The sequence below is a fragment of the Anomaloglossus baeobatrachus genome, chromosome 11 (assembly GCF_048569485.1).
Source record: "Anomaloglossus baeobatrachus isolate aAnoBae1 chromosome 11, aAnoBae1.hap1, whole genome shotgun sequence".
NCBI classification, from domain to species: Eukaryota; Metazoa; Chordata; class Amphibia; order Anura; family Aromobatidae; genus Anomaloglossus; species Anomaloglossus baeobatrachus.
This window is the reverse complement of record NC_134363.1, coordinates 133877072-133904145: the sequence shown is the minus strand read 5'-3', so window position 1 is coordinate 133904145 and position 27074 is coordinate 133877072. Positions and strand designations below refer to the sequence as shown.

Below are 27074 nucleotides of genomic sequence, written 5' to 3'. Positions count from 1 at the left end.
TGTGTTCCCACATTTATTATTATTATGAGTAATACAAAATGAATCCAGATCTATAAATTTAATCTTCATCTTCTTCCTCCTCTTCATCCTGGTTGATCTGGAAGTATCTTAACTCATAGCTTTCTTTACTGTTGGCAACCACACGGAGCCAGTCACGCAGGCTGTTCTTCTTCAGGTATTTCTTGGTCAGGTATTTCAAGTACCTATTGAATAAAAATAAGATCAGGGATCAGAGACTTCAGGATGGTCAAAGCATTGTTCTCCTTTTATAGTAGTCACCAATAAACTAAATATAGGATAAAAGAGCCCTTATAAAAATACACATAACGGGAGTCAAAGGAGGTTAGAAAAAGAATGAAAAAAAAAAGTCTGACATTGATTTATTTCTCTGCAGCACCAGAGGTGACATGAGATCCTACACAATGTGCACGAAAATCAATGGCTGGTACATGTAATGTGCGGACACCCCGGGTCCTCCAGTGCAGGAGACGTTCATTATAAAATCTCTGATCTAGATAACGGTTTTTAACGGTACCATTTTTGCGCAGATGCTACATTTTTTCGCCAGTTATTGCATTTAGAGCAAAATTTGTGGCGACAAAAAAAAAAACACAACGGAGTTTTGGCATTTGGAATTTTTTTGCCGCTACGCCGTTTACCGATCAGATTAAGTGATTTAATATTTTGATAGATCGGGCGTTTCTGAACGCAATGATACAAAACGTGTGTATATATTTTTTTTAACCCTTTAATTTTAAATGGGGCGAAAAGAAGGTGATTTGAACTTTTAGGGGGTTTTTTTTATAACTTTTTTTTTTTTATTTTACTAGGTCCCCTAGGGGTCTATATGGATCAGCTGTCTGATTGCTCTGCCATAGCTGCTGATCACAGCTACACAGCTGTGAGCAGCAGATATGCTCCTAACCTGTCTCACCCAGCTCTCGGCTGTGAGAGTCATGTGAGCTACAGGAGTCATCACATGACTCTGTGCTACCATGACAACTACCGGAAGTCACGTGAACACGTCACGTGACTTCCGGTATCAGTCGGTGAGTAAATGTTTACCGCTGATGCGATTATAACAGCATAATTAATTAAGGGGTTAAAAGGCACGGGCGAATAACTATTCCGCTCGTGCCTGGCGGGCACACATCTCAGCTGTAAAAGTCAGCTGAGATGTGCGCAGATCGCTGCAAGCTGCTTGCAGCAGACCGCAGGCAGTAACACTGACTGCTAGGACGTAAGATTACTGTCCGCAGTAAAATGGGTTCAGGAGACAAAAAATAAATAAATAAATCGATCAAAATAATTCTTGTACAAAACTTGCACTACACAGGGTGAGACCCCAAAAAAGCTGGGCTCAGTGGTTGCAGCGCTTGGGTTCAAATCCTCACAAGGAAAACATCTGTCCCGGGAATATCCTCATCTAAACAGCAGCATTGCCCTTTTTCCTGTACTTGTCTTCTAAAATGCATCAGTGCAAAAAAAAACAACAAAAAACATTACAAAAGAATGGCAGCCGTATTTACCAACACCAGGTAATAAAACTAGTGCAAAGCAGGCGTAAGAGACTGATGGAACAACACAACCTGCCATTCATAGGTGGTGGTGGGTTTGCCTAGTATTATAAATGGACCGTCCGCTCCGTCAATTTTAAGTGCATCCCACAGGGAGATAGAATTTCCCCCGCCAAAAGTGAAGGGCTTGGCTGCTTCCTGCATAAGTGGAAAAACAAATGCCGCCTCTTATGGCTGCATGCTGTAATGCATTAGTTTTGTGACATGGTGTTGGTAAATATGGCTGCCTTTTTTCTGCTATGTATGTTTTTTTCTGTCTTTTTGCTTTTAAATGTATCATTGCAGGTAAATCCCATCATCTTACAGTCCAGACTGGACACAACCGCAGCAGACACTGAGCTGTAGCAGCAAACATCTTGAAATCAATCATTTATCATCACCTTCCTTTACATACCGAAAGTAATTTTCTAGCTTGTGATTTGCTAGTTGCTTTCCCCAGACTAATGGTCACTGTTAGGCTATGTGCCAACATTGCGTTCTGTCCCCGCAGAAATTTCTGCAGCGATTTGAACAGCACACATGCGCTTCAAATTGCTGCAGAAACAGTGCGGACTGAAAGCCGATTTCATGAGCTCTGAGTGCAGCCCCTCTCATAGACAGAGCGGGGGCTGCATGCAGAGCACACGACAGAAGTGACATGTCACTTCTTAGAGCGCTGCATTCTAATATGCCACGTGGGCATGGATTAGGCACAATCTTCATAGATTGTGCTGGGGACGCAGGACGCATGCAGTTACGCTGCGGTGCAGATCGCAGCGTCACTGCATGAAAATACGCTACGTGGGCATATAGCCTTATCGTGTTGTCTCTGCAGGTGTGAGTGACGTGGTTTGAAGAGTGGTGTCGGTTTTCAGATCTCAAGCACACGCGTGATGTTCCGTCTCCTTGGGCATACGCAGTGAGCAGATGAAGCTATTCGCGTGATGTTCTGCCTCTTTGGGCATACGCAGTGAGCAGATGAAGCTATTCGCGTGATGTTCCGCCTCTTTGGGCATACGCAGTGAGCAGATGAAGCTATTCGCGTGATGTTCTGCCTCTTTGGGCAGACGCAGTGAGCAGATGAAGCTATTCGCGTGATGTTCCGCCTCTTTGGGCATACGCAGTGAGCAGATGAAGCTATACGCGTGATGTTCCGCCTCTTTGGGCATACGCAGTGAGCAGATGAAACTATACGCGTGATATTCCGCCTCTTTGGGCATACGCAGTGAGCAGATGAAGCTATACGCGTGATGTTCCGCCTCTTTGGGCATACACAGTGCACAGATGAAGCTATATGCATGATGTTCCGCCTCCTTGGGCATACACCGTGCGCCACTGAAGCTTGGCTGCACATTGCCGGGAGACAGATTGAGAGATTTTCCAGGAATCGGTGTGAAGCTGTTAGATTCCATTTAAAAGAACCCAGGAGACGACATGTTGGGGTATTCCATAAGGGATTTTTACATGTTATAGAGCATCTGTCAGCTGAGTTTTGCTTTCTAATCTGACAGCATGATTTACGGACAGAGAACCTGATTCCAGTGATGCATCACGTAGTTTACTGGGTGCATCAGTTTTGACACGATGGAGGCAGAGGGAAAAGCACGGGCACGAGATTATGGGCGGGTACTTGGATGACGCTGCTGATGACAATCACAGCGCCGCCCATAATCTCGCGCCTGCGCAATCACCTCACCAGTGTTCATGCTTTGCACAGTGCTCAGTCCCACGAGAGTGTCACTGGGCATGCGCGAGACCTTGGGAGGACATAGTTACATGAGGGCGGCGTCCTCATGTATGTAAATGAGCAATGGGGGACGGCGTAAAGCGGCAGGGGTGCGAATAACGGACGAAATACAGCCCGCCCCCGTGACCATAAAAACATTAGCATACAAAAAGGTAAGAATTTATAAAAAGTGTGTGTTTAGGTCTCAAAGGGGGCACAGTAGCAAGAGGAACCTTTCTAGAACGCAGCCCAGGATCTGCAGAAGGGGAATCTTTTAGTTTAATTGCGAAAATTCTGCTGACAGGTTCCCTTTAACTCTGCCCACACCACTTGTTGGACTAAGAGGCATCTTGACCTTAATCTTTAGTGATGAGCGAGCACTACCATGCTTGGGTGCTCAGAATTCATTAACAGCAGTTGGAAGCTCGGATGGGTGTGACTTGAATATCTGAATATAATGAAAGACAATGGGCAACTTGAGGATTTTTTTTTGGAAGAGTTCTTGGAATAATCTTTGACTTTCGACTAACATCCACACTAATCCGAACCTCCCACTCCCGGATCCAAGACTTCCCCTGAGCTGCACCAATCCTATGTAACGCTCTACCCCAAGAAGCTAAAACGAATCACAACTTACTCAGCTTTAGACGCTCCCTAAAAACACATCTTTTTAGGGTGGCCTATCACACTCCTTAGCCGAATTAAATTCACATAGTCCCTCCACTTCTCAGAACATAACTCCACCGCACCCAAATGCATCTCAAGGTCCTGGCTGACCGGTTAAGGCAGTCTTTATCTATCCTCCATTTCCTTGAGATGGCTGGATTGTCATTGTAAATAAGCACTTGCACCTCGCCTCCCCCCCGGCCCCCATCTCATTATAGATTGTAAGCTCTCACGAGAAGGGTTGTCTCTTTTTGTCCCATACTCTAATTACTGTATTTTCGAGAACTGTCATTTGCTTGTATATGATCCTCCTGAATTGTAAAGCGCTGCAGAATATGTTGGCGCTATAGAAATAAAGATTTATTATTGTTATTGAGTTCCCCATTGCCTTCCATTACACTCTGGTACTTGAGTTGCACCCATCAAGAGTGTCCAATGTCTCTTAACAAGTGCTGAGCACCCAAGCATGGTAGTGCCCACTCATCACTAGTTACAAGTACTGAGCACCCGAGCATGGTAGTGCCCGCTCATCACTAGTTACGTTTACTGAGCACCCGAGCATGGTAGTGCCCGCTCATCACTAGTTACAAGTACTGAGCACCCGAGCATGGTAGTGCCCGCTCATCACTAGTTACAAGTACTGAGCACCCGAGCATGGTAGTGCCCGCTCATCACTAGTTACAAGTACTGAGCACCCGAGCATGGTAGTGCCCGCTCATCACTAGTTACAAGTACTGAGCACCCGAGCATGGTAGTGCCCGCTCATCACTAGTTACAAGTACTGAGCACCCGAGCATGGTAGTGCCCGCTCATCACTAGTTACAAGTACTGAGCACCCGAGCATGGTAGTGCCCGCTCATCACTAATTACAAGTACTGAGCACCTGAGCATGGTAGTGCTCACTCATCACTAGTTACAAGTACTGAGCAGCCGAGAATGGTAGTGCCCGCTCATCACTAATAATCTCCTGATTATAAATCACTGATTGTATTAAAACGCAAATCTCAGCCCAGTAAGGCTGCTTTCACACCTCCGGTTTCTGCAATGCGGCACACTCCGGCACTTTGCAGGAAAATCGCAACCGTTTTTTTTTTGCTGCTGGTTGCGATTTTCCTGCATAGACTTTAATTAGTGCCGCATTGTGCCGCATGGCTTGCGTTCCGTCCGGTTTTTGCCGCATGTGGCAGATTTAGCCGATGCGGCGGCCGGATGGAACGTTGCCTGGCACGTTTTTTCGTGCGGCAAAAAAAACGCATCGCGCCGCATTCGGCCGATGCGGCGCATTTTTCAATGCATGCCTATGGCGGCCGGATGCGGCAATAACCGCATCCGGCCGCCGCATGCGGTTTTTGCCACTGCGCATGCTCAGTAGCATGCCGCAAGCGGCAAAAACCGGACTGGCCGCAAAGGAAAAACTTATGCAAAGGATGCGGTGTGTTCACCGCATCCGTTGCATAGCTTGCACAGCCGGATTGAGCCGCAGAGCTCAAGCCGGATGTGTGAAAGCAGCCTTAGTGACATCCTGGAATCAGGGTCACTGCACCTACATATTGCTGCTCTCAGCTTACACGGCAAAAACCTTGTGACAGATTCCCTTTAAGTGCTCCTTTAAGTGGACACAGCTGAGCTAAAAATCACACAGCCAGCTGAAAAGGAAGCTATAAAGAACCCCCAGGAGAATGAAAATCAAGAACTGCTCCTCGCATCACTCACCTCTTGGAAAATGGTACTTCTGAAGTGACTGTGATCTTGCTCTTGCTTCTCTCGATGGAGACCACACCGCCGCCCAGGTTACCCACCTTCCCGTTCACTTTGATGCGGTCGTGCAAAAACTGCTCCTGTAATGTATTGTAAAGCTTCAGAATTGGGATCTTGGTGAAAGGAGGATCACTGCTGAAGTGTTTTTGTTTGTTCACCGTCCTATCAAGAGAATATCACAAACATCCCCTGGTAGAGACCAGTACTCCATCCCCCCCCCCCCAGAGCATGCCCTCCCCATTTAGTGTGTAAAGTAGAAATGCGCCCTCTGGATACTACAAAACTGCATTACAAAAAGCTACACTCAAATGACATGTTATAAGGCAGCAGCCATGCAGATGAGCCACTGTCCATATAAAAGCACGGACGACACGAGGCCACCGGAGCCCAGGCTTGTTAGGAGCTCAGAGCAAGCTTCTCCTATGAAGGCCTAATGGCTCAGTAAATCCTTAAATATCATTACATGGTTATTTTACATAGGTTATAAAGCACCACTCTAGTGTTTTGTTTTTTAATTTTGGCGCTGAAGAGGTGCTTTAAAAGTGAAGGTGCCGCGATTGTAATTTTGAATAATTACTGATTATGGAATCAATTATTTTAATACAAAACAATGATTTTATTTTGTACTTTAAATGGTAACCGGTCACCAGTTTTTTCCCTATTAAACCAAAAGTATCACCTTCTGCAGCTCCTGGGCTGTATTCTAGGAAGGTGCACCTTGTTGCTGGCCCCCCCCTTGAAGACCCCTAAAAGAACTTTATAAAATCTTACCGTTTCCTATGCAACTGAGTTTGGTTGACCAGATGGGCAGGCTCCAATTCGGCTACTGTCCCCGACTCCTGCCGCTGTTCGCCCTCCCCCAGTCATGATTTACATGGATGATGCCGCCCCATGCTGCTGGAGTCTCGCGCAGGCGCATTTCGCTGTGCTGCCATCGTGGGGCTGAGCATAAAACTTTCCGCCGGTGATGTAGTTGCGCAGGTGGGAGATTATGGGCGGGTATGAGGATGACGCTGGTGAAGTCATGCACAGTTCCACCCGTATGAGGATGACGCTGGTGAAGTCATGCACAGTTCCACCCATAATCTTGCACCTGCGCAACTACATCACCAGTGCTCGCGCGAGGGAAACTTTTATGCTCAGCCCCGCGATACGGGCAAAGCGAAATGCGCCTACACGAGACTCCAGCAGCGTGGATGATCACAGGGACGGCATCATCCATGTAAATCATGACTGGGGGACGGCGAACGGCGGCAGGAGGGGGGACATGAGCTGAATTAGAGCCCGCCCATCTGGTCAACCAAACTCATTTGCATAGGAAACGGTAAGATTTTATAACGTTCTTTTAGGGGTCTGCAAGGGGGGGCCAGCAACAAGGTCCACCTTCCTAGAATGCAGCCCAGGAGTGGCAGAAGGTGATACTTTTGCTTTAATAGGGATAAAACTGATGACAGGTTCCCTTTAATTCTAGTTTTACTGAAACACTGGGGGCTGCCATCTTGGATATGCAGTGTGTAACGACAGTTACTCACCGCAAATACGGCAGCTCCCTGTGCATAGTAGGCAATAGTTGGCATCCGACCCTATCTTCTGCACTGTGGCTGCTCCCTGTTGTGATCTGGGCACGTCCCCTGGGCAGTCCAGCTTACAGCTCTGGGAGGAGACCGCCGCCATCTTTGTGGAGCCCACAGCGTATACTAAAACTGCACCCGTCAAAGTGCTGAAAACCACACTCAAAACGATTATTAACCCTTTAGGTACTTCACAGAAACTAAAGCAATATGGACGGAAAATAAGAAAATGTTACTTTTTCCCCACAAAAATATTGCTTTAGCCCCAAAATTTGTGGATGTTCACCGCCCAAAAAAAAAAACCAAATAAAAGTTTTTTGTAGGGATAACAAAGTGCACGATCTAACCCATCAGTCGGGGGTGAACAAAGCCTGAACGGTGTGTGTGCTCCATACATTGCTTAGTTGAAGCTCCTGGGTACTGCGATCAGGTACAATACTCAGGAGCAGCCACTAAATGTGCTGCTCCAACTCCTTACATTGTCTACATCTTACTGCCATCTCTTTAAGGCTATGTGCCCACGGGACTCTGTACCTGCGGAATTTGCCGTGGAAAACCTGCGGATTTATCTGGATTTTCTAGATAAATCCGCAGGTTTCAGCATGTACAGACACTCCCCATGTTATCCTATGGGACATGGGGATTGCTGTGTCCATGCTGCGGAATATGCTGCGGATGTCCCGCAGCCGCACATAACCATGTCAATTATTCATGCAGAAATCCCGCCTCTCCACTATGGAGATAGAGGCCGGGACTTCCGCAGGTAAGTCGCACGGATGTCCGCAGGTTTACCGCAGATATTTCGCTGGAATCCCACAGCAATGTATATCTGCGATTCCGGGGAGCGGCTGCGGGAAACCTGCGGATATATAGTCCCGTAAGCACATAGCCTAATAGAGTCTTTTCTATACATTTTGGGAGTTGGCTTCTATCAGCAAGAAGCAGCAACATCCACCCTCCCCAAAGCTACACTTACAAAGTTAGCAGCATCCATGATGCCATCTTCTACAGGGTGTGTGCAGTCCAAGGTGAACTTCAGCAGCTGCTTCTTTTTCTTGCTGCCCTTTGTTGCCGGCTTTTTCTAAAAGAAACCAAGAACAACCAATACTTAGATATTGCACACAAATACAGTCTCATTACCACAGATGTGATCGTGCTCCAACTGTGGTTCTGAGAAACCACGGGAGGTCTGAAGATCGCATCCATACTACTAAAATAAATAAATAAATAATACCACAGCATGCTGGGTTTGGCAGCGTATAGCTGATCACGCGCACCCATACAGGTCTTTGGTTCAGAGTGCACTGGGAGGACATCAGAGTGCAGTGCGATATACGCAGTGGGTGGAGAAATCAATCTCTCCATCTTCTCGGTACTTGTGATCCGATCACAGTGAATGACACTCGCAGCAGAGAGAGAGCTGAGTGTCATTAGCATTTCACATCTGATTCTCTCCCATCACATGGTATATGCTAATGAGAGCAAGGCCTTATACTGTATTGCAGCTCAAAAACATTCATGCTCCGGGATACCGGTATATTAGACCATAAAGTGCTCCATGTTACAACAGAATACACACCACCAGTTATTCTCCTGGGGCCGTGTATAATATAATCTTTATTACTGATCACCAGATATTCACCTGGAGCTGTGTATATCAAAATGTATATCACAAATCAACATTTACGCTCGAGTATGTAATGCTTGTATATTTTAACAGATTGCTGATCATGATCCTGGATCATTATAACATATAGTACATGTCACCAGTCACACTCCCAGGGATGCATATACAGTGCCTACAAGTAGTATTCAACCCCCTGCAGATTTAGCAGGTTTCATAAGATGCAAATAAGTTAGAGCCTGCAAACTTCAAACAAGAGCAGGATTTATTAACAGATGCATAAATCATAAGGCCCCGTCACACTAAGCAACATTGCTAGCAACATCGCTGCTAACGAACAACTTTTGTGACGTTGCTAGCGATGTTGCTGTGTGTGACATCCAGCAACAACCTGGCCCCTGCTGTGAGGTCGTTGGTTGTTGCTGAATATCCTGGGCCATTTTTTAGTTGTTGCTGTCCCGCTGTGAAGCACAGATCGCTGTGTGTGACAGCGAGACAGCAACAACTAAATGTGCAGGCAGCAGGAGCCGGCTTCTGCGGAGGCTGGTAACCACAGTAAACATCGGGTAACCAAGAAGCCCTTTCCTTGGTTACCCGATATTTACCTTTGTTACCAGCCTCCGCCACTCTCACTGTCAGTGCCGGCTCCTGCTCTGTGCACATGTAGCTGCAGCACACATCGGGTAATTAACCCGATGTGTGCTGTAACTAGGAGAGCAGGGAGCCAGCGCTCAGTGTGCGCTGCTCCCTGTTCTCTGCACGTGTAGCTCCGTGCACTGGTAACCAAGGTAAATATCGGGTTGGTTACCCGATATTTACCTTAGTTACCAAGCGCAGCATCTTCCACGCGGCGCTGGGGGCTGGTCACTGGTTGCTGGTGAGCTCACCAGCAACTCGTGTAGCCACGCTCCAGCGATCCCTGCCAGGTCAGGTTGCTGGTGGGATCGCTGGAGCGTCGCAGTGTGACATCTCACCAGCAACCTCCTAGCAACTTACCAGCGATCCCTATCGTTGTTGGGATCGCTGGTAAGTTGCTTAGTGTGACTGGACCTTTACAAACCAACAAGTTATGTTGCTCAGTTAAATTTTAATACATTTTCAACATAAAAAAGTGTGGGTCAATTATTATTCAACCCTAGGTTTAATATTTTGTGGAATAACCCTTGTTTGCAATTACAGCTAATAATCGTCTTTTATAAGACCTGATCAGGCCGACACAGGTCTCTGGAGTAATCTTGGCCCACTACTCCATGCAGATCTTCTCTAAGTTATCTAGGTTCTTTGGGTGTCTCATATGGACATTAATCTTGAGCTCCTTCCACAAGTTTTCAATTGGGTTAAGGTCAGGAGACTGACTAGGCCACTGCAACACCTTGATTTTTTCCCTCTTGAACCAGGCCTTGGTTTTCTTGGCTGTGTGCTTTGGGTCGTTCTCTTGTTGGAAGATGAAATGACGACCCATCTTAAGATCCTTGATGGAGGAGCGGAGGTTCTTGGCCAAAATCTCCAGGTAGGCCGTGCTATCCATCTTCCCATGGATGCGGACCAGATGGTCAGGCCCCTTGGCTGAGAAACAGCCCCACAGCATGATGCTGCCACCACCATGCTTGACTGTAGGGATGGTATTCTTGGGGTCGTATGCAGTGCCATCCAGTCTCCAAACGTCACGTGTGTGGTTGGCACCAAAGATCTCGATCTTGGTCTCATTAGACCAGAGAACCTTGAACCAGTCTGTCTCAGAGTCCTCCAAGTGATCATGAGCAAACTGTAGACGAGCCTTGACATGACGCTTTGAAAGTAAAAGGTACCTTACGGGCTCGTCTGGAACGGAGACCATTGCGGTGGAGTACGTTACTTATGGTATTGACTGAAACCAATGTCCCCACTGCCATGAGATCTTCCCAGGGCTCCTTCCTTGTTGTCCTTGGGATAGCCTTGACTCTTCGGACAAGCCTGGCCTCAGCACTGGTGGAAACTTTCAAAGGCTGTCCAGGCCGTGGAAGGCTAACAGTAGTTCCATAAGCCTTCCACTTCCGGATGATGCTCGCAACAGTGGAGACAGGTAGGCCCAACTCCTTGGAAAGGGTTTTGTACCCCTTGCCAGCCTTGTGACCCTCCACGATCTTGTCTCTGATGGCCTTGGAATGCTCCTTTGTCTTTCCCATGTTGACCAAGTATGAGTGCTGTTCACAAGTTTGGGGAGGGTCTTAATTAGTCAATTAGTCAGAAAAGGCTGGAAAAAGAGATAATTAATCCAAACATGTGAAGCTCATTGTTCTTTGTGCCTGAAATACTTCTTAATACTTTAGGGGAACCAAACTGAATTCTGGTGGTTTGAGGGGTTGAATAATAAATGACCCTCTGAATAAACTTTTCACAATTTAAAAACAAAAAAAAAAAAAAAAAAAAAAAAAATAGAAATAACATTCTTTTTTGCTGCAGTGCATTTCACACATCCAGGCGGATCTACAGTCCAAATGTCACAATGCCAAGTTAATTCCGAATGTGTAAACCTGCTAAATATGCAGGGGGTTGAATACTACTTGTAGGCACTGATAGAGAGAGATATATATATATATATATATATATATATATATATATATATATATATATATATATATATAGATAGATAGAGATAGAGATAGAGATAGAGATATATATATATATATATATATATATATATATATATATATATATATATATATATATATATATATAGAGATATAGATATATATATATATATATATATATATATATAGAGATATAGATATATATATATATATATATATATATATATATATATATATATATATATATATATATATATATATATATATATATATATATATATATATATATATATATATATATATATATATATATATATAGAGAGAGAGATATAGATATATATATGTATATATAGATAGAGATAGAGATATATATATATATATATATATATATGAAGGGAATTTTGTTACTTACCGTAAATTCCTTTTCTTCTAGCTCTTATTGGGAGACCCAGACGATTGGGGTATAGCTACTGCCCTCCGGAGGCCACACAAAGCACTACACTAAAAAGTGCAAGGCCCCTCCCCTTCTGGCTATACCCCCCCGTGGTATCACGGGTTCTCCAGTTTTAGTGCCAAAGCAAGAAGGAGGAAGCCAATAACTGGTTTAAACAAATTAACTCCGAATAACGTCGGAGAACTGAAAAACCGTTCAACATGAACAACATGTGTACCCGCAAACAACAAAAAAATCCCGAAGGACAACAGGGCGGGTGCTGGGTCTCCCAATAAGAGCTAGAAGAAAAGGAATTTACGGTAAGTAACAAAATTCCCTTCTTCTTCAGCGCTCTATTGGGAGACCCAGACGATTGGGACGTCCAAAAGCTGTCCCTGGGTGGGTAAAGAGATACCTCATGTTAGAGCTGCAAAACAGCCCTCCCCTACGGGGATGTCACTGCCGCCTGCAGGACTCTTCTACCTAGGCTGGCGTCCGCCGAAGCATAGGTATGCACCTGATAATGTTTGGTGAAAGTGTGCAGACTCGACCAGGTAGCTGCCTGGCACACCTGTTGAGCCGAAGCCTGGTGTCGTAATGCCCAGGACGCACCCACGGCTCTGGTTGAGTGGGCTTTTAGCCCTGAAGGAACCGGAAGCCCCGCAGAACGGTAGGCCTCTAGAATTGGTTCTTTGATCCATCGAGCCAGGGTGGCTTTAGAAGCCTGCAAGCCCTTGCGCGGACCAGCGACAAGGACAAAAAGTGCATCGGAACGGCGCATGGGCGCCGTGCGGGAAATGTAGATTCTGAGTGCTCTCACCAGATCCAGCAAACGTAAGTCCTTTTCATACCGGTGAACCGGATGAGGACAAAAGGAAGGCAAGGATATATCCTGATTAAGATGAAACGAGGAGACGACCTTAGGGAGAAACTCCGGAATGGGGCGCAGCACTACCTTGTCCTGGTGGAACACCAGGAAGGGAGCCTTGGATGACAGAGCTGCCAGCTCCGACACTCGCCGAAGCGATGTGATCGCAACAAGAAACGCCACTTTCTGTGACAGGCGAGAAAAGGAAACTTCCTTCAGAGGCTCGAAAGGCGGCTTCTGGAGAGCAACTAGTACCCTGTTCAGATCCCATGGATCTAACGGCCGCTTGTACGGGGGCACAATATGACAGACCCCCTGCAGGAACGTGCGCACCTTAGGAAGACGTGCTAGACGCTTCTGAAAAAACACGGATAGTGCCGATACTTGCCCTTTAAGGGAGCTGAGCGACAAGCCCTTTTCTAACCCCGATTGCAGGAAAGAAAGAAAAGTGGGCAATGCAAATGGCCAGGGAGACACTCCCTGAGCGGAACACCAGGATAAGAAAATCTTCCACGTTCTGTGGTAGATCTTAGCAGAAGTCGACTTTCTAGCCTGTCTCATTGTGGCTACAACTCCTTGGGATAATCCAGCAGATGCTAGGATCCAGGACTCAATGGCCACACAGTCAGGTTCAGGGCCGCAGAATTCCGATGGAAAAACGGCCCTTGGGACAGTAAGTCTGGTCGGTCTGGCAGTGACCACGGTCGACCGACCGTGAGATGCCACAGATCCGGATACCACGATCTCCTCGGCCAGTCTGGGGCGACGAGTATGACGCGGCTGCAAACGGATCTGATCTTGCATAACACTCTGGGCAAGAGTGCCAGAGGTGGGAAGACGTATGGGAGCCGGAACTGCGACCAATCTTGAACTAATGCGTCTGCTGCCAGAGCTCTTTGATCGCGCGACCTCGCCATGAATGCCGGGACCTTGTTGTTGTGCCGGGACGCCATTAGGTCGACGTCCGGCACTCCCCATCGGCGACATATTTCCTGAAACACGTCCGGGTGAAGGGACCACTCCCCTGCGTCCATGCCCTGGCGACTGAGGAAGTCTGCTTCCCAATTTTCTACGCCTGGGATGTGAACCGCGGATATGGTGGATGCTGTGTCCTCCACCCACATTAGAATGCGCCGGACTTCTTGGAATGCTTGCCGACTGCGCGTCCCTCCTTGGTGGTTGATGTATGCCACCGCTGTGGAGTTGTCCGACTGGATTCAGATCTGCTTTCCTTCCAGCCACTGTTGGAAGGCCAGTAGGGCAAGATACACTGCCCTGATTTCCAGAACATTGATCTGAAGGGTGGACTCCTGCGGAGTCCACGTCCCCTGGGCCCTGTGGTGGAGAAACACTGCTCCCCACCCTGACAGACTCGCATCTGTCGTGACCACTGCCCAGGATGGGGGCAGGAAGGATCTTCCCTGAGACAATGAGGTGGGAAGGAGCCACCATTGTAGAGAGTCCTTGGCCGTCTGGGAAAGAGAGACTTTCCTGTCCAGGGACGTTGACTTCCCGTCCCATTGGCGGAGAATGTCCCATTGAAGTGGGCGCAGATGAAACTGCGCAAAGGGAACTGCTTCCATTGCTGCCACCATCTTCCCGAGGAAGTGCATGAGGCGCCGTAAGGGGTGCGACTGGCCTTGAAGGAGGGATTGCACCCCTGTCTGTAGGGACCGCTGCTTGTTCAGCGGAAGCTTCACTCTCGCTGCTCGAGTATGAAACTCCATGCCAAGATACGTTAGCGACTGTGACGGTGACAGATTCGACTTTGGAAAGTTGATGATCCATCCGAACGTCTGTAGAGTCTCCAGCGTAGCATGTAGACTGAGTTGGCATGCCTCTTGAGAGGGTGCCTTGACAAGTAGATCGTCTAGGTAAGGGATCACCGAGTGTCCCTGAGAGTGCAAGACTGCTACCACCGCCGCCATGACCTTGGTGAAGACCCGGGGGGCTGTCGCCAGACCGAATGGCAGAGCTACGAACTGAAGATGGTCGTTTCCTATCACAAAACGTAGAAAACGTTGATGTTCTGTAGCAATTGGCACGTGGAGATAAGCATCTTTGATGTCTATTGAGGCAAGGAAGTCTCCTTGAGACATTGAGGCAACGACAGAGCGGAGGGTTTCCATCCGGAACCGTCTGGCGTGCACATGTTTGTTGAGCAGCTTTAGATCCAGAACAGGACGGAACGAGCCGTCCTTTTTTGGAACCACAAAGAGATTGGAGTAAAACCCTCGCCCTTGTTCCTGAGGCGGTACAGGAACCACTACTCCTTCCGCTCTTAGGGAGTCCACCGCCTGCAGCAGGGCATCTGCTCGGTCTGGATGTGGGGAGGTTCTGAAGAACCGAGCTGGAGGACGAGAACTGAACTCGATTCTGTACCCGCGAGACAAAATGTTTGTCACCCACCGATCTTTGACCTGTGACATCCAAATGTCGGAAAAGCGGGAGAGCCTGCCCCCGACCGGAGATGCGGAGGGGGGGGGCTGGAAGTCATGAGGTAGCCGCTTTGGAAGCGGTTCCTCCATTTGCTTTCTTGGGGCGTGCGTGAGCCCGCCAGGAATCTGAGACTCTTTGCGTCCTCTGAGTCCCTTTGGACGAGGAGAATTGTGTCTTGCCCGAACCTCGAAAGGACTGAAACCTCTGCTGCCATTTTTTCTGCTGAGGTTTGCTTGATCTGGGCTGGGGTAAGGAAGAGTCTTTACCCTTGGACTGTTTAATGATGTCAGCCAATGGCTCGCCAAACAGTCTATCTCTAGATAAAGGCAAGCTGGTTAAACATTTTTTGGAACCAGCATCTGCTTTCCAGTCCTTTAACCACAAGGCTCTGCGCAAAACTACCGAATTGGCGGACGCCATTGAGGTGCGGCTGGTAGATTCTAGGACCGCATTGATAGCGTAAGACGCAAACGCAGACATCTGCGAGGTAAGGGACGCCACTTGCGGCACCGCTGGATGTATGATAGCATCCACTTTTGCTAAACCAGCTGAAATAGCTTGGAGTGCCCATACGGCTGCGAATGCTGGAGCAAACGACGCGCCGATAGCTTCATAGACAGATTTTAACCAAAGGTCCATCTGTCTGTCATTGGCATCCTTAAGTGAAGCGCCATCCTCCACTGCAACTATGGATCTAGCTGCAAGTTTGGAAATCGGGGGGTCTACTTTTGGACACTGGGTCCAGCGCTTGACCACATCAGGGGGAAAGGAAAACGTGTATCCTTAGAACGTTTAGAGAAACGCCTTTCTGGATGAGCGTCGTGTTTCTGGATTGACTCTCTGAAGTCAGAGTGATCCAAGAAAGCACTCAATTTACGCTTGGGATAGAGGAAACGAAACTTCTCCTGCTCTGCAGCTGCCTCCTCTGCAGAAGGAGCTGGGGGAGAAATATCCAACAGTCTATTGATGGCTGAGATAAGCTCGTTTACCATGGCGTCCCCATCCGGGGTATCCAGATTGAGAGGGGTTCCAGGATAAGACTCCTGATCACTCTCTTCAGACGCATCACAGGGCGACTGATTGCGCTGAGACCCTGAGCAGTGTGATGACGTTGAGGGTCTTTCCCAGCGAGCTCGCTTAGGGTGGCTGGGGCTATCATCTGAGTCATAATACTCAGCCTGAGAAGCCGGGGACCCCCTTGCAGTCTGGATTAATTCCAACTGAGGGGGATTAGAGGACAGAGACCTCGCCGTGTCCATAGACTGAGCCCCAGTCATGGATTGCAAAGTTTCAAGGATTTTTGCCATAGTCACAGACATTCCATCAGCAAAAACTGCAAAGTCTGTCCCTGACACCGGGGCAGGACTTACAAGCGTCTCAGCCTGGGTCACTACCCCTCCGGACTCCGGCTGGCGAAGCAGCACCGGATCTGAGCATTGCACACAATGGGGGTCTTTGGAACCTGCTGGTAGAGCAGCCCCACATGCAGCACACGCAGTGTACACAGCCCTAGCCTTGGCAGCCTTGCGTTTTGTGGATGACATGTTGCTGCTTCCTCAGAGCGATCTGGGTATCCAGCCAGGAAGCGACCTCACAGTGCAAGAAATAAATAAATATATATATGTGGTGACACAGTACACCAATGCACACTGAGGCACTAGAGGGGCCAGCTGAAATGCCGCTTACCGCCCGCTTAAGAGCGGGTGTGTGGTCTCCAAAAGCCCCCTAGTCCAGGTCTCCCAGAGCCTTGCGTCCTTCCTCTAGCCAGACTGCATGTAATGGCTGCCGGCGTCCTGGGAGAGGAGGGGGGGCGGGCCCTGGGCGTTCCTGACTAAGAGCGGGAAGCCTGCTTCCCTCTGTGCCTAGTGAGAGGGCTGGAGCATGTAAATCAGGCTCCAGCCCTCGTCGCTGCTGCGAAACAGCGTCTCTCCCCTACCCTGATTGACAGGGTGGGGGCGGGAACGAAGCGGAGCTAGGCCGCAAAAGCCGGGGACTGGATTTATAAACGCCGCCGCCGTAAAAGCGCGGTCGGCGTGTCCCCGGCGCACTACAAGTCACAGCAGCGCCGCCGGTCCAGTGGGGGTCGGCGCTGCGTTCCCACAACACAAAAGTCCCCCAGTAAACTGCAGGAACACCAACTCAATCGTTACGGTCCCCGGCGCACTACAACACCCAGCCAGCCCGGAGTGTGTCTGTGCCTGCCGGGGACACAGAGTACCTGTATGATGCAGGGCCTTGTCCCTGATTGTACTCCTGCTCCGTATCCATCAGGTGCTATGGGTCTGTGGATGGAGCCCGGCGTCAGAGCTTAGAGGCCGGCAGGATCCCACTTCCACAGAGCCCTACAAGGGGATGTGGAAGGAAAACAGCATGTGGGGCTCCAGCCTCTGTACCAGCAATAGGTACCTCAACCTTACAACACCATCCACGGGTGAGAAGGGAGCATGCTGGGGGCCCTATATGGGCCCTCTTTTCTTCCATCCGAAATAGTCAGCAGCTACTGCTGACTAAAATCTGTGGAGCCATGCGTGGATGTCTGACCTCCTTCGCACAAAGCTTGAAAACTGGAGAACCCGTGATACCACGGGGGAGTATAGCCAGAAGGGGAGGGGCCTTGCACTTTTTAGTGTAGTGCTTTGTGTGGCCTCCGGAGGGCAGTAGCTATACCCCAATCGTCTGGGTCTCCCAATAGAGCGCTGAAGAAAAATATATATATATATATATATATATATATATATATATATATATATATCTCTATCTATCTCTATACACACACACATAGATAGATATATATATATCTATCTATCTATATACACACACACACACATAGATGTGTGTATGTGTGGAGATAGAGAGATAGAGAGATATATATGTGTGTGTATCTATATATCTATCTCTCTATACATACATACATAATACTGTACAGTCATGGCCAAAAGTTTTGAGAATGACAACAAAATTATATTTTCACATGATCTGTTGCCCTCTGGTTTTTAATTGTGTTTGTCTGATGTTTACATCACATACAGAAATATAATTGCGATCATATTATGAGTACCAAAAGGTTATATTGACAGTTAGAATGAGTTAATGCAGCAAGTCAATATTTGCAGTGTTGACCCTTCTTCAGGACCTCTGCAATTCTCCCTGGCATGCTCTCCATCAACTTCTGGACCAAATCCTGACTGATAGCTGTCCATTCTTGCATAAGCAATGCTTGCATTTTGCCAGAATTTGTTGTTTTTTGTAGTCCACCCGTCTCTTGAGGATTGCCCACAAGTTCTCAATGGGATTAAGATCTGGGGAGTTTCCAGGCCATGGACCCAAAATCTCTATGTTTTGTTCCATGAGCCATTTAGTGATCACCTTTGCTTTATGGCAAGGTGCTCCATCATGCTGGAAAAGGCATTGTTGGGCGCCAAACTGCTCTTGGACAGTTGGGAGAAGTTGCTCTTGGAGGACATTCTGGTACCATTCTTTATTTATGGCTGTGTTTTTAGGCAAGACTGTGAGTGAGCCGATTCCCTTGGCTGAGAAGCAACCCCACACATGAATGGTTTCAGGATGCTTAACAGTTGGCATGAGACAAGACTGGTGGTAGCACTCACCTCTTCTTCTCCTAATAAGCTGTTTTCCAGATGTCTTAAACAATCGAAAAGGGGATTCATCTGAGAAAATGACTTTACCCCAGTCCTCAGCAGTCCACTCCCTGTACCTTTTGCAGAATATCAGTCAGTCCCTGATGTTTTTTCTGGAGAGAAGTGGCTTTTTTGCTGCCCTCCTTGAAACCAGGCCTTGCTCAAGCAGTCTCCGCCTCACAGTGCGTGCATAAGCACTCACACCAGCCTGCTGCCATTGCTGAGCTAGCTCGCCACTGCTGGTAGTCCGATCCCGCAGCTGAAACAGTTTTAAGATACGGTCCTGGCGTTTGCTGGTCCTTCTTGGGCGCCCTGGAGCCTTTTTTGGCAACAATGGAAGCTCTCTCCTTGAAGTTCTTGATGATGCGATAGATTGTTGACTGAGGTGCAATCTTTGTAGGTGTGATACTCTTCCCTGTTTGGCCATTTAAGTGCAGAGCAATGATGGCTGCACGTGTTTCTTTAGAGATAACCATGGTTAACTGAAGAGAAACAATGATACCAAGCACCAGCCTCCTTTTAAAGTGTCCAGTGGTGTCATTCTTACTTAATCATGACTGATTGATCGCCATCAACACCCACACCTGTGTTAATGGAACAATCACTAAAACAATGTTAGCTGCTCCTTTTAAGGCAGGAATGCAATGATGTCGAAATGTGTTTTGGGGGTTGAAGTTCATTTTCTTAGCCAATATTGACTTTGCAAGTAATTGCTGTTAAGCTGATCACTCTTTATGACATTCTGGAGTACATGCAAATTGCCATTAGAAAAACTTAAGCAGTAGACTTTGTAAAAATTAATATTTGTAGCATTCTCAAAACTTTTGGCCATGACTGTAGTACATGTCACCAGTCACACTCCCAGGGATGCATATACCATACATCACACTCCCAAGTTACCATATACCAGGGGTGCAGAACTCCACTCAAGAGCCACCAACAGATGATGTTTTCAGGATTTCCTTACCATTGCACATAGAATTATCACCAGTGCAGTACTAAGGAGATCCTGAAAACATCTGTTGGTGGCTCTTGAGGACTGGTGTTGTGCACCGCTGCCATATGTGATGTATAATAATAAAATATATATATATATATATATATATATATATATATATATATATATATATATATTATAAAGTATATATTTAACATCCCCATTGACACTTCCCACTCATCTGTCTCTAATCTTCTAACACTCGCTTCCTCCTTCGGCCTCACTCAATGGTCATCTGCAACTACTCAAAGATGGCCACACGGAGGACCTCATCTTCACTCGTCTCTGTTCCCTATCTAACCTCTCTTACTCGCCTTTCCCCCTATCTGACCACAACCTACTCACATTCTCTTCCCTCTCTTCTCCAAGTACACAACCCCCCTCCACAAACTTTCACACCCTCGCAGAAATCTCAATCACCTTGACTTACACTCACTTTCTCGGTCTCTTTTCCCTCTTGCAGACATTGCTTCTTCACACGATGCAGATGCTGCTGCCACTTTATACAACACCACCATCTCTGCAGCTCTCGAATCAGCTGCCCCCCTCATACACACCAAAACCCGCACAATCAACAGGCAACCCTGGCACACAAGTCAGACTACAGAATTGAGACGGGCTTCCAGAATTGCTGAGCGCAGATGGAAGAGGTCTCACTCCACTGAGCACTTTGTTACATACAAAGAAGCTCTCACCACTTTCAAGTCTGCACTCACTGCTGCAAAACAAACCTACTTCTCATCCCTCATATCCTCTCTATCCCACAACCCTAAACAGCTATTCAACACTTTCAACTCTCTCCTCCGTCCCCCGGCACCACCTTCATCTCCTCTCATCTCAGCTGAAGACTTTGCCTCTTTCTTCAAGCACAAGATTGACAACATCAGAGCAAGCTTTGGCCCACAATCACCACAGCCACTCCTCACAACTACTCAGCCCTCTTCCTCCAAATCCAGCTTCCCCATGACAGAAGATCATCTTTCCACTCTACTCTCAAGATCACATCTCACAAGCTACCTGCTTGATCCACTCCCATCCCACCTCATCCCCAATCTCACCACAGTCTTCCTCCCGACCCTAAACCCATCTCTTCACCCTATCACTAACAACTGGTGTATTCCCTTCATGCTTTAAACAAGCCTCCATCACACCCATCCTCAAAAAGCCCTCCCTTGACCCATCCTCTGTGTCAAACTATCGCCCCAGATCACTTCTCCCCTATGCCTCAAAACTACTGGAACAGCATGTCCATCTTGAACTGTCCTCACACCTCTCTTCCTGCTCCCTCTTTGACCCGTTACAATCTGGCTTCCGACCCCATCACACAACTGAAATTTCCCTAACAAAAGTCACTACCTACCTACTCACTGCAAAAGCCAAGCGACACTACTCTATCCTCCTCCTGGACCTGTCCTCTGCCTTTGACAGTGGACCACTCCCTTCTACTAGAAATTCTCTCATCTCTGGGTATCACAGACTTGGCCCTATCTTGGATCTCCTCATACTTAACCAACTGAACTTTCAGCGTCTCCCACTCTCACACCACTTCCTCATCTCGCCCCTTATCTGTCTGTGCCCCCCAAGGTTCAGTTCTTGGACCCCTGCCGTTCTCCATTTACACCTTCGGCCTGGGACAGCTCAGAGGCCCACGGCTTTCAGTATCATCTCTACGCTGATGATACGCAGATCTATCTCTCTGGACCTGACATCACCTCCCTACTAACCAGAATCCCACAATGTATGTCTGCTATTTCATCCTTTTTCTCTGCTCGAATCGTAAAACTGAACATGGACAAAACAGAATTCATTGTCTTTCCTACTCCTCCTCACTCAACCCCCCCACCTGACATATCCATCAATGTCAATGGCTGCGCACTCTCCCCGCTCCCATGTGCTCGCTGCCTGGGTATTAATCCTGGACTTTGATCTCTCTTTCAAGCCATACATCCAGGCCCTCTTCACCTGCTGCCGCCTCAAACTCAAAAATATTTCCCGGATCCGTACATTCCTTTCCCAAGAAGCTGCAAAAACCCTAGTATATGCCCCTATTATCTCCCGCCTGGACTATTGCAACCTCCTGCTCTGTGGTCTCCCTTCTAACAGTCTCGCACCCCTACAATCTATTCTAAACTATGCTGCCCGGCTAATCCACCTGTCCCCTCGCTATTCCCTGACCTCTCCTCTCTGCCAATCCCTTCACTGGCTTCCCATTGCCCAACGACTCCAGTTCAAAACCCTAACCATGACATACAAACCCATCCACAACCTGTCTCCTCCCTACATCTGTGACCTAGTCTCCCGCTACTTACCTGCACGTAACCTTCGATCCTCACAAGATCTCCTTCTCTACTCCCCTCTCATCTCCTCTTCCCACCATCTCATCCAAGATTTCTCCCGTGCCTCCTCCATACTCTGGAATCCTCTGCCACAACACATCAGTCTCTTGCCTACCTTGACAAGCTTCAAAAGGAACCTAAAGACCCACCTCTTCCAACAAGCCTACAACCTGCCGTAACCCTCAGTCTGATACAGCGCCGCACAATCAGCTCTACCCTCACCTACTGTATCCTCACCCATCCCGTGTAGACTGTGAGCCCTCGCAGGCAGGGTCCTCTATCTTCCTGTACCAGTCTGTGCCTTATATTGTTTATGATTATTGTACTTGTCCCTATTATGTACACCCCTTTCACATGTAAAGTGCCATGAAATTGATTACACAATAATAATAATAATATATAAAAGTTTATGCTCACCAGTATCGTTCTAATGCTTCCACTCTATAATGTCAGAGTCCGGTTACATAGCCGTGGTCCCACGGGAAAACGTCATGTAGGAAATGAAGAAATCCGGAGCCTCCGAATAAAATACAAATCCTTTATTTAATCCATTTAAAATCCATGTTGGACAGGATAAAATTCAAACATGTTTCAGGCAAACGCCTTGAGATTCAGTGAACAAGGCGTTTGCCTGAAACATGTTTGCATTTTATCCTGTCCAACATGGATTTTAAATGGATTAAATAAAGGATTTGTATTTTTCCTACATAGAGATAGATAGATGTATGTATGTCTATCTATATCACACTCCTGAGCCCTTTACACCATATATCCCCCCCGGCCCTATATATCACACCGCACTCTCCGGGGGCCCTGTATACTATATATCACACCACACTCTCCCAGGGCCCTGTATACTAATATATATATATCTATATCTATCACACCGCACTCTCCCAGGGCCCTGTATGCTATATATATCACACCGCACTCTCCCAGGGCCCTGTATACTAATATATATATATATATCTATATCTATCACACCGCACTCTCCCAGGGCCCTGTATGCTATATATATCACACCGCACTCTCCCAGGGCCCTGTATACTATATATATCACACCGCACTCTCCCGGGGCCCTGTACACTATATATCACACCACACTCTCCCGGGACCCTGTACACTATATATCACACCACACTCTCCCGGGGCCCTGTATGCTATATATCACACCACACTCTCCCGGGACCCTGTACACTATATATCACACCGCACTCTCCCTGGGCCCTGTATACTATATATCACACCGCACTCTCCCGGGACCCTGTACACTATATATCACACCGCACTCTCCCGGGGCCCTGTATGCTATATATATCACACCGCACTCTCCCAGGGCCCTGTATACTATATATATCACACCGCACTCTCCCGGGGCCCTGTACACTATATATCACACCACACTCTCCCGGGACCCTGTACACTATATATCACACCACACTCTCCCGGGACCCTGTACACTATATATCACACCGCACTCTCCCTGGGCCCTGTATACTATATATCACACCGCACTCTCCCGGGACCCTGTACACTATATATCACACCGCACTCTCCCGGGGCCCTGTACACTATATATCACACCGCACTCTCCCGGGGCCCTGTACACTATATATCACACCACACTCTCCCGGGACCCTGTACACTATATATCACACCACACTCTCCCGGGACCCTGTACACTATATATCACACCGCACTCTCCCGGGACCCTGTACACTATATATCACACCGCACTCTCCCTGGGCCCTGTATACTATATATCACACCGCACTCTCCCAGGGCCCTGTACACTATATATCACACCACACTCTCCCGGGACCCTGTACACTATATATCACACCGCACTCTCCCGGGGCCCTGTACACTATATATCACACCGCACTCTCCCAGGACCCTGTACACTATATATCACACCGCACTCTCCCGGGGCCCTGTATACTATATATCACACCGCACTCTCCCGGGACCCTGTACACTATATAATCACACCGCACTCTCCCGGGGCCCTGTACACTATATATCACACCGCACTCTCCCGGGGCCCTGTACACTATATATCACACCGCACTCTCCCGGGGCCCTGTATACTATTTATCACACCGCACTCTCCCAGGGCCCTGTATACTATATATCACACCGCACTCTCCCAGGGCCCTGTATACTATATATCACACCGCACTCTCCCAGGGCCCTGTATACTATATATCACACCGCACTCTCCCAGGGCCCTGTATACTATATATCACACCGCACTCTCCCGGGGCCCTGTATACTATATATCACACCGCACTCTCCCGGGGCCCTGTACACTATATATCACACCGCACTCTCCCGGGGCCCTGTATACTATATATCACACCGCACTCTCCCAGGGCCCTGTATACTATATATCACACCGCACTCTCCCAGGGCCCTGTATACTATATATCACACCGCACTCTCCCGGGGCCCTGTATACTATATATCACACCGCACTCTCCCGGGGCCCTGTATACTATATATCACACCGCACTCTCCCGGGGCCCTGTATACTATATATCACACCGCACTCTCCCAGGGCCCTGTATACTATATATCACACCGCACTCTCCCAGGGCCCTGTATACTATATATCACACCGCACTCTCCCAGGGCCCTGTATACTATATATCACACCGCACTCTCCCAGGGCCCTGTATACTATATATCACACCGCACTCTCCCAGGGCCCTGTATACTATATATCACACCGCACTCTCCCAGGGCCCTGTATACTATATATCACACCGCACTCTCCCGGGGCCCTGTATACTATATATCACACCGCACTCTCCCGGGGCCCTGTATACTATATATCACACCGCACTCTCCCAGGGCCCTGTATACTATATATCACACCGCACTCTCCAGCACAGACCACATCCCTGTAATTGACAAACTGGGATTTGTCACCTCACTGAATTGGGCACGTGGGAGACCCCGCACGGATCAGGTCAGATATCTCCAGTAACCAGCAGGTCAAGGGGAGAAGCAGTGTGTGCTAAACCCAGGGAAAATATATTTAGAAAACAGAATTGTTAATAAGGGATTTTAACACTTAAGGGTGTCCAGATTCCATAGAGTTTCAGGTATACGGACCTACGCATTTCAGTATAGCACCTTTAAAGCTAGTTTCACACTTGCGTTGAACGGCATCCGTTGCATTGCGTTGTGTGACGGATGCAACGGATGTGTTGCAAGTAGTGACACAACGGATGCAACGTATTGTACAAAACAACGGAATCTGCTTTTTTTTTAGTTTTACCGGCGGCAGACTATTGTGAACGATCAGCTGATCACCCGGCCGCCGGCCCATCAGCTGAGCGCTCTCAACAGCCGGCCGCTCAGCTAAGCGCTCTCAAAAGCCGGCCGCTCAGCTGAGCGCTCTCAAAAGCCGGCCGCTCAGCTGAGCGCTCTCAAAAGCCGGCCGCTCAGCTGAGCGCTCTCAAAAGCCGGCCGCTCAGCTGAGCGCTCTCAAAAGCCGGCCGCTCAGCTGAGCGCTCTCAAAAGCCGGCCGCTCAGCTGAGCGCTCTCAAAAGCCGGCCGCTCAGCTGAGCGCTCTCAAAAGCCGGCCGCTCAGCTGAGCGCTCTCAAAAGCCGGCCGCTCAGCTGAGCGCTCTCAAAAGCCGGCCGCTCAGCTGAGCGCTCTCAAAAGCCGGCCGCTCAGCTGAGCGCTCTCAAAAGCCGGCCGCTCAGCTGAGCGCTCTCAAAAGCCGGCCGCTCAGCTGAGCGCTCTCAAAAGCCGGCCGCCGGACGCTCAGCTGATCGTTCGGCCACCGAGAGACAAAACAAACTCTGTGATTAAAAAAAAAAAAAATGAGCATGCGCAGTGAAAAAAATAAAGGATTCCGCCGCTCAAAAAATGTTATTACATGCTGCGTTCCTTCCGCCCGGTGGAAGCAACGCAGCATCTGCCAGCGGAAGCGATGCAGGTCCATCAGCCGCAATCCGTCGTCCATACAAGTCTATGGGAAGCAGTGGAATCCGTTAGATTACGCTGCTTTCCAAAACGGCGGATTGTGACGGAAGGAAAAAAACGCAAGTGTGAAAGTAGCCTAACTCATGGTCTGGTGCTGAGCTGAAATGTGTAGGCCCGTATACCTGCACCTTATTTATGTAATCTGCAGGGGATTTCACACACGCTGGATCTCCCCCTGATCACAGGCCCGCTCTGCTGGGAGGGGACATGGAGGAGCGGGCCGGCCGGCTGGGGCGGAGGAGGAGAGGGCCAGCCGGCCGGGTGGAGCACAGCACGAGCAGGCCTGCTGGCTGGGGTGGAGCGGGCCTGCCAGCCGGGGAGGAAGGGGAGAGGAGGTGCCGGCAGTTGCAGAGGAGCAGCGGGACTGCGGCCGAGTGGAGAGGAGGACCGGGCCTGGGCACCGCACCACCTCTTCCTGCAGCCGGTCCACACACTGCAGGTCCCCGGCACAGGCCGCGGCTCTCCACGCTGCACACGCCGCCTTCACAATCCCACACTGATAGCGGGAACACCCCCCGCACATCGGGAAGGCAGCGCGGAGCCGAGGAGCCATCACCGGGGACAGGAAGAACCCGTCCCGGGAACACAACGTGAGGAGCTCGATACTGACCACAGGAGCCATGGCGACCTCAGGAGGCTGAAAGGAAGAGGAAGCTGCCGCGCATGCGCTATGTAACAGACCTCTGAGCAGCCGATCGCCGAGTGGATCGATTGGCTCCAATGCGCATGGGTGAATCCCAGCACTGATTTGTCACCGGATTTACCACATGTAATGTCACCGATGTAATGTCATACTTTATAAGTAATCATGATATATAACCTGGATCTACATAACATACACTGTGTACACATTACATTACTGATCCTGTACTGATCCTGTTACATCCTGTAT

The 27074-nt window shown here is 48.5% G+C and overlaps 1 protein-coding gene across 1 annotated transcript; it reads right to left on the bottom strand.

The window, feature by feature from the left end:
• RPL22 (ribosomal protein L22) lies at positions 1-26870 on the bottom strand. Its single transcript, XM_075329169.1, has 4 exons — positions 26793-26870; positions 8254-8358; positions 5662-5786; positions 1-203 (listed from the first exon to the last, which is right to left on the bottom strand). The coding sequence occupies exons 1-4, from the start codon at positions 26802-26804 to the stop codon at positions 59-61; spliced, it is 387 nt and encodes a 128-aa protein (XP_075185284.1). The 5' UTR covers positions 26805-26870; the 3' UTR covers positions 1-58.
• Positions 26871-27074: the final 204 nt, after the last annotated feature.

Coding starts and splice junctions, on each gene's coding strand:
- RPL22 (XM_075329169.1), bottom strand. Junction 5,787..8,253: donor TCATGGATGCTGCTAACTTT/GTAAGTGTAGCT, acceptor AATACATTACAG/GAGCAGTTTTTGCACGACCG. Junction 204..5,661: donor GAAGTACCATTTTCCAAGAG/GTGAGTGATGCG, acceptor TTTATTCAATAG/GTACTTGAAATACCTGACCA.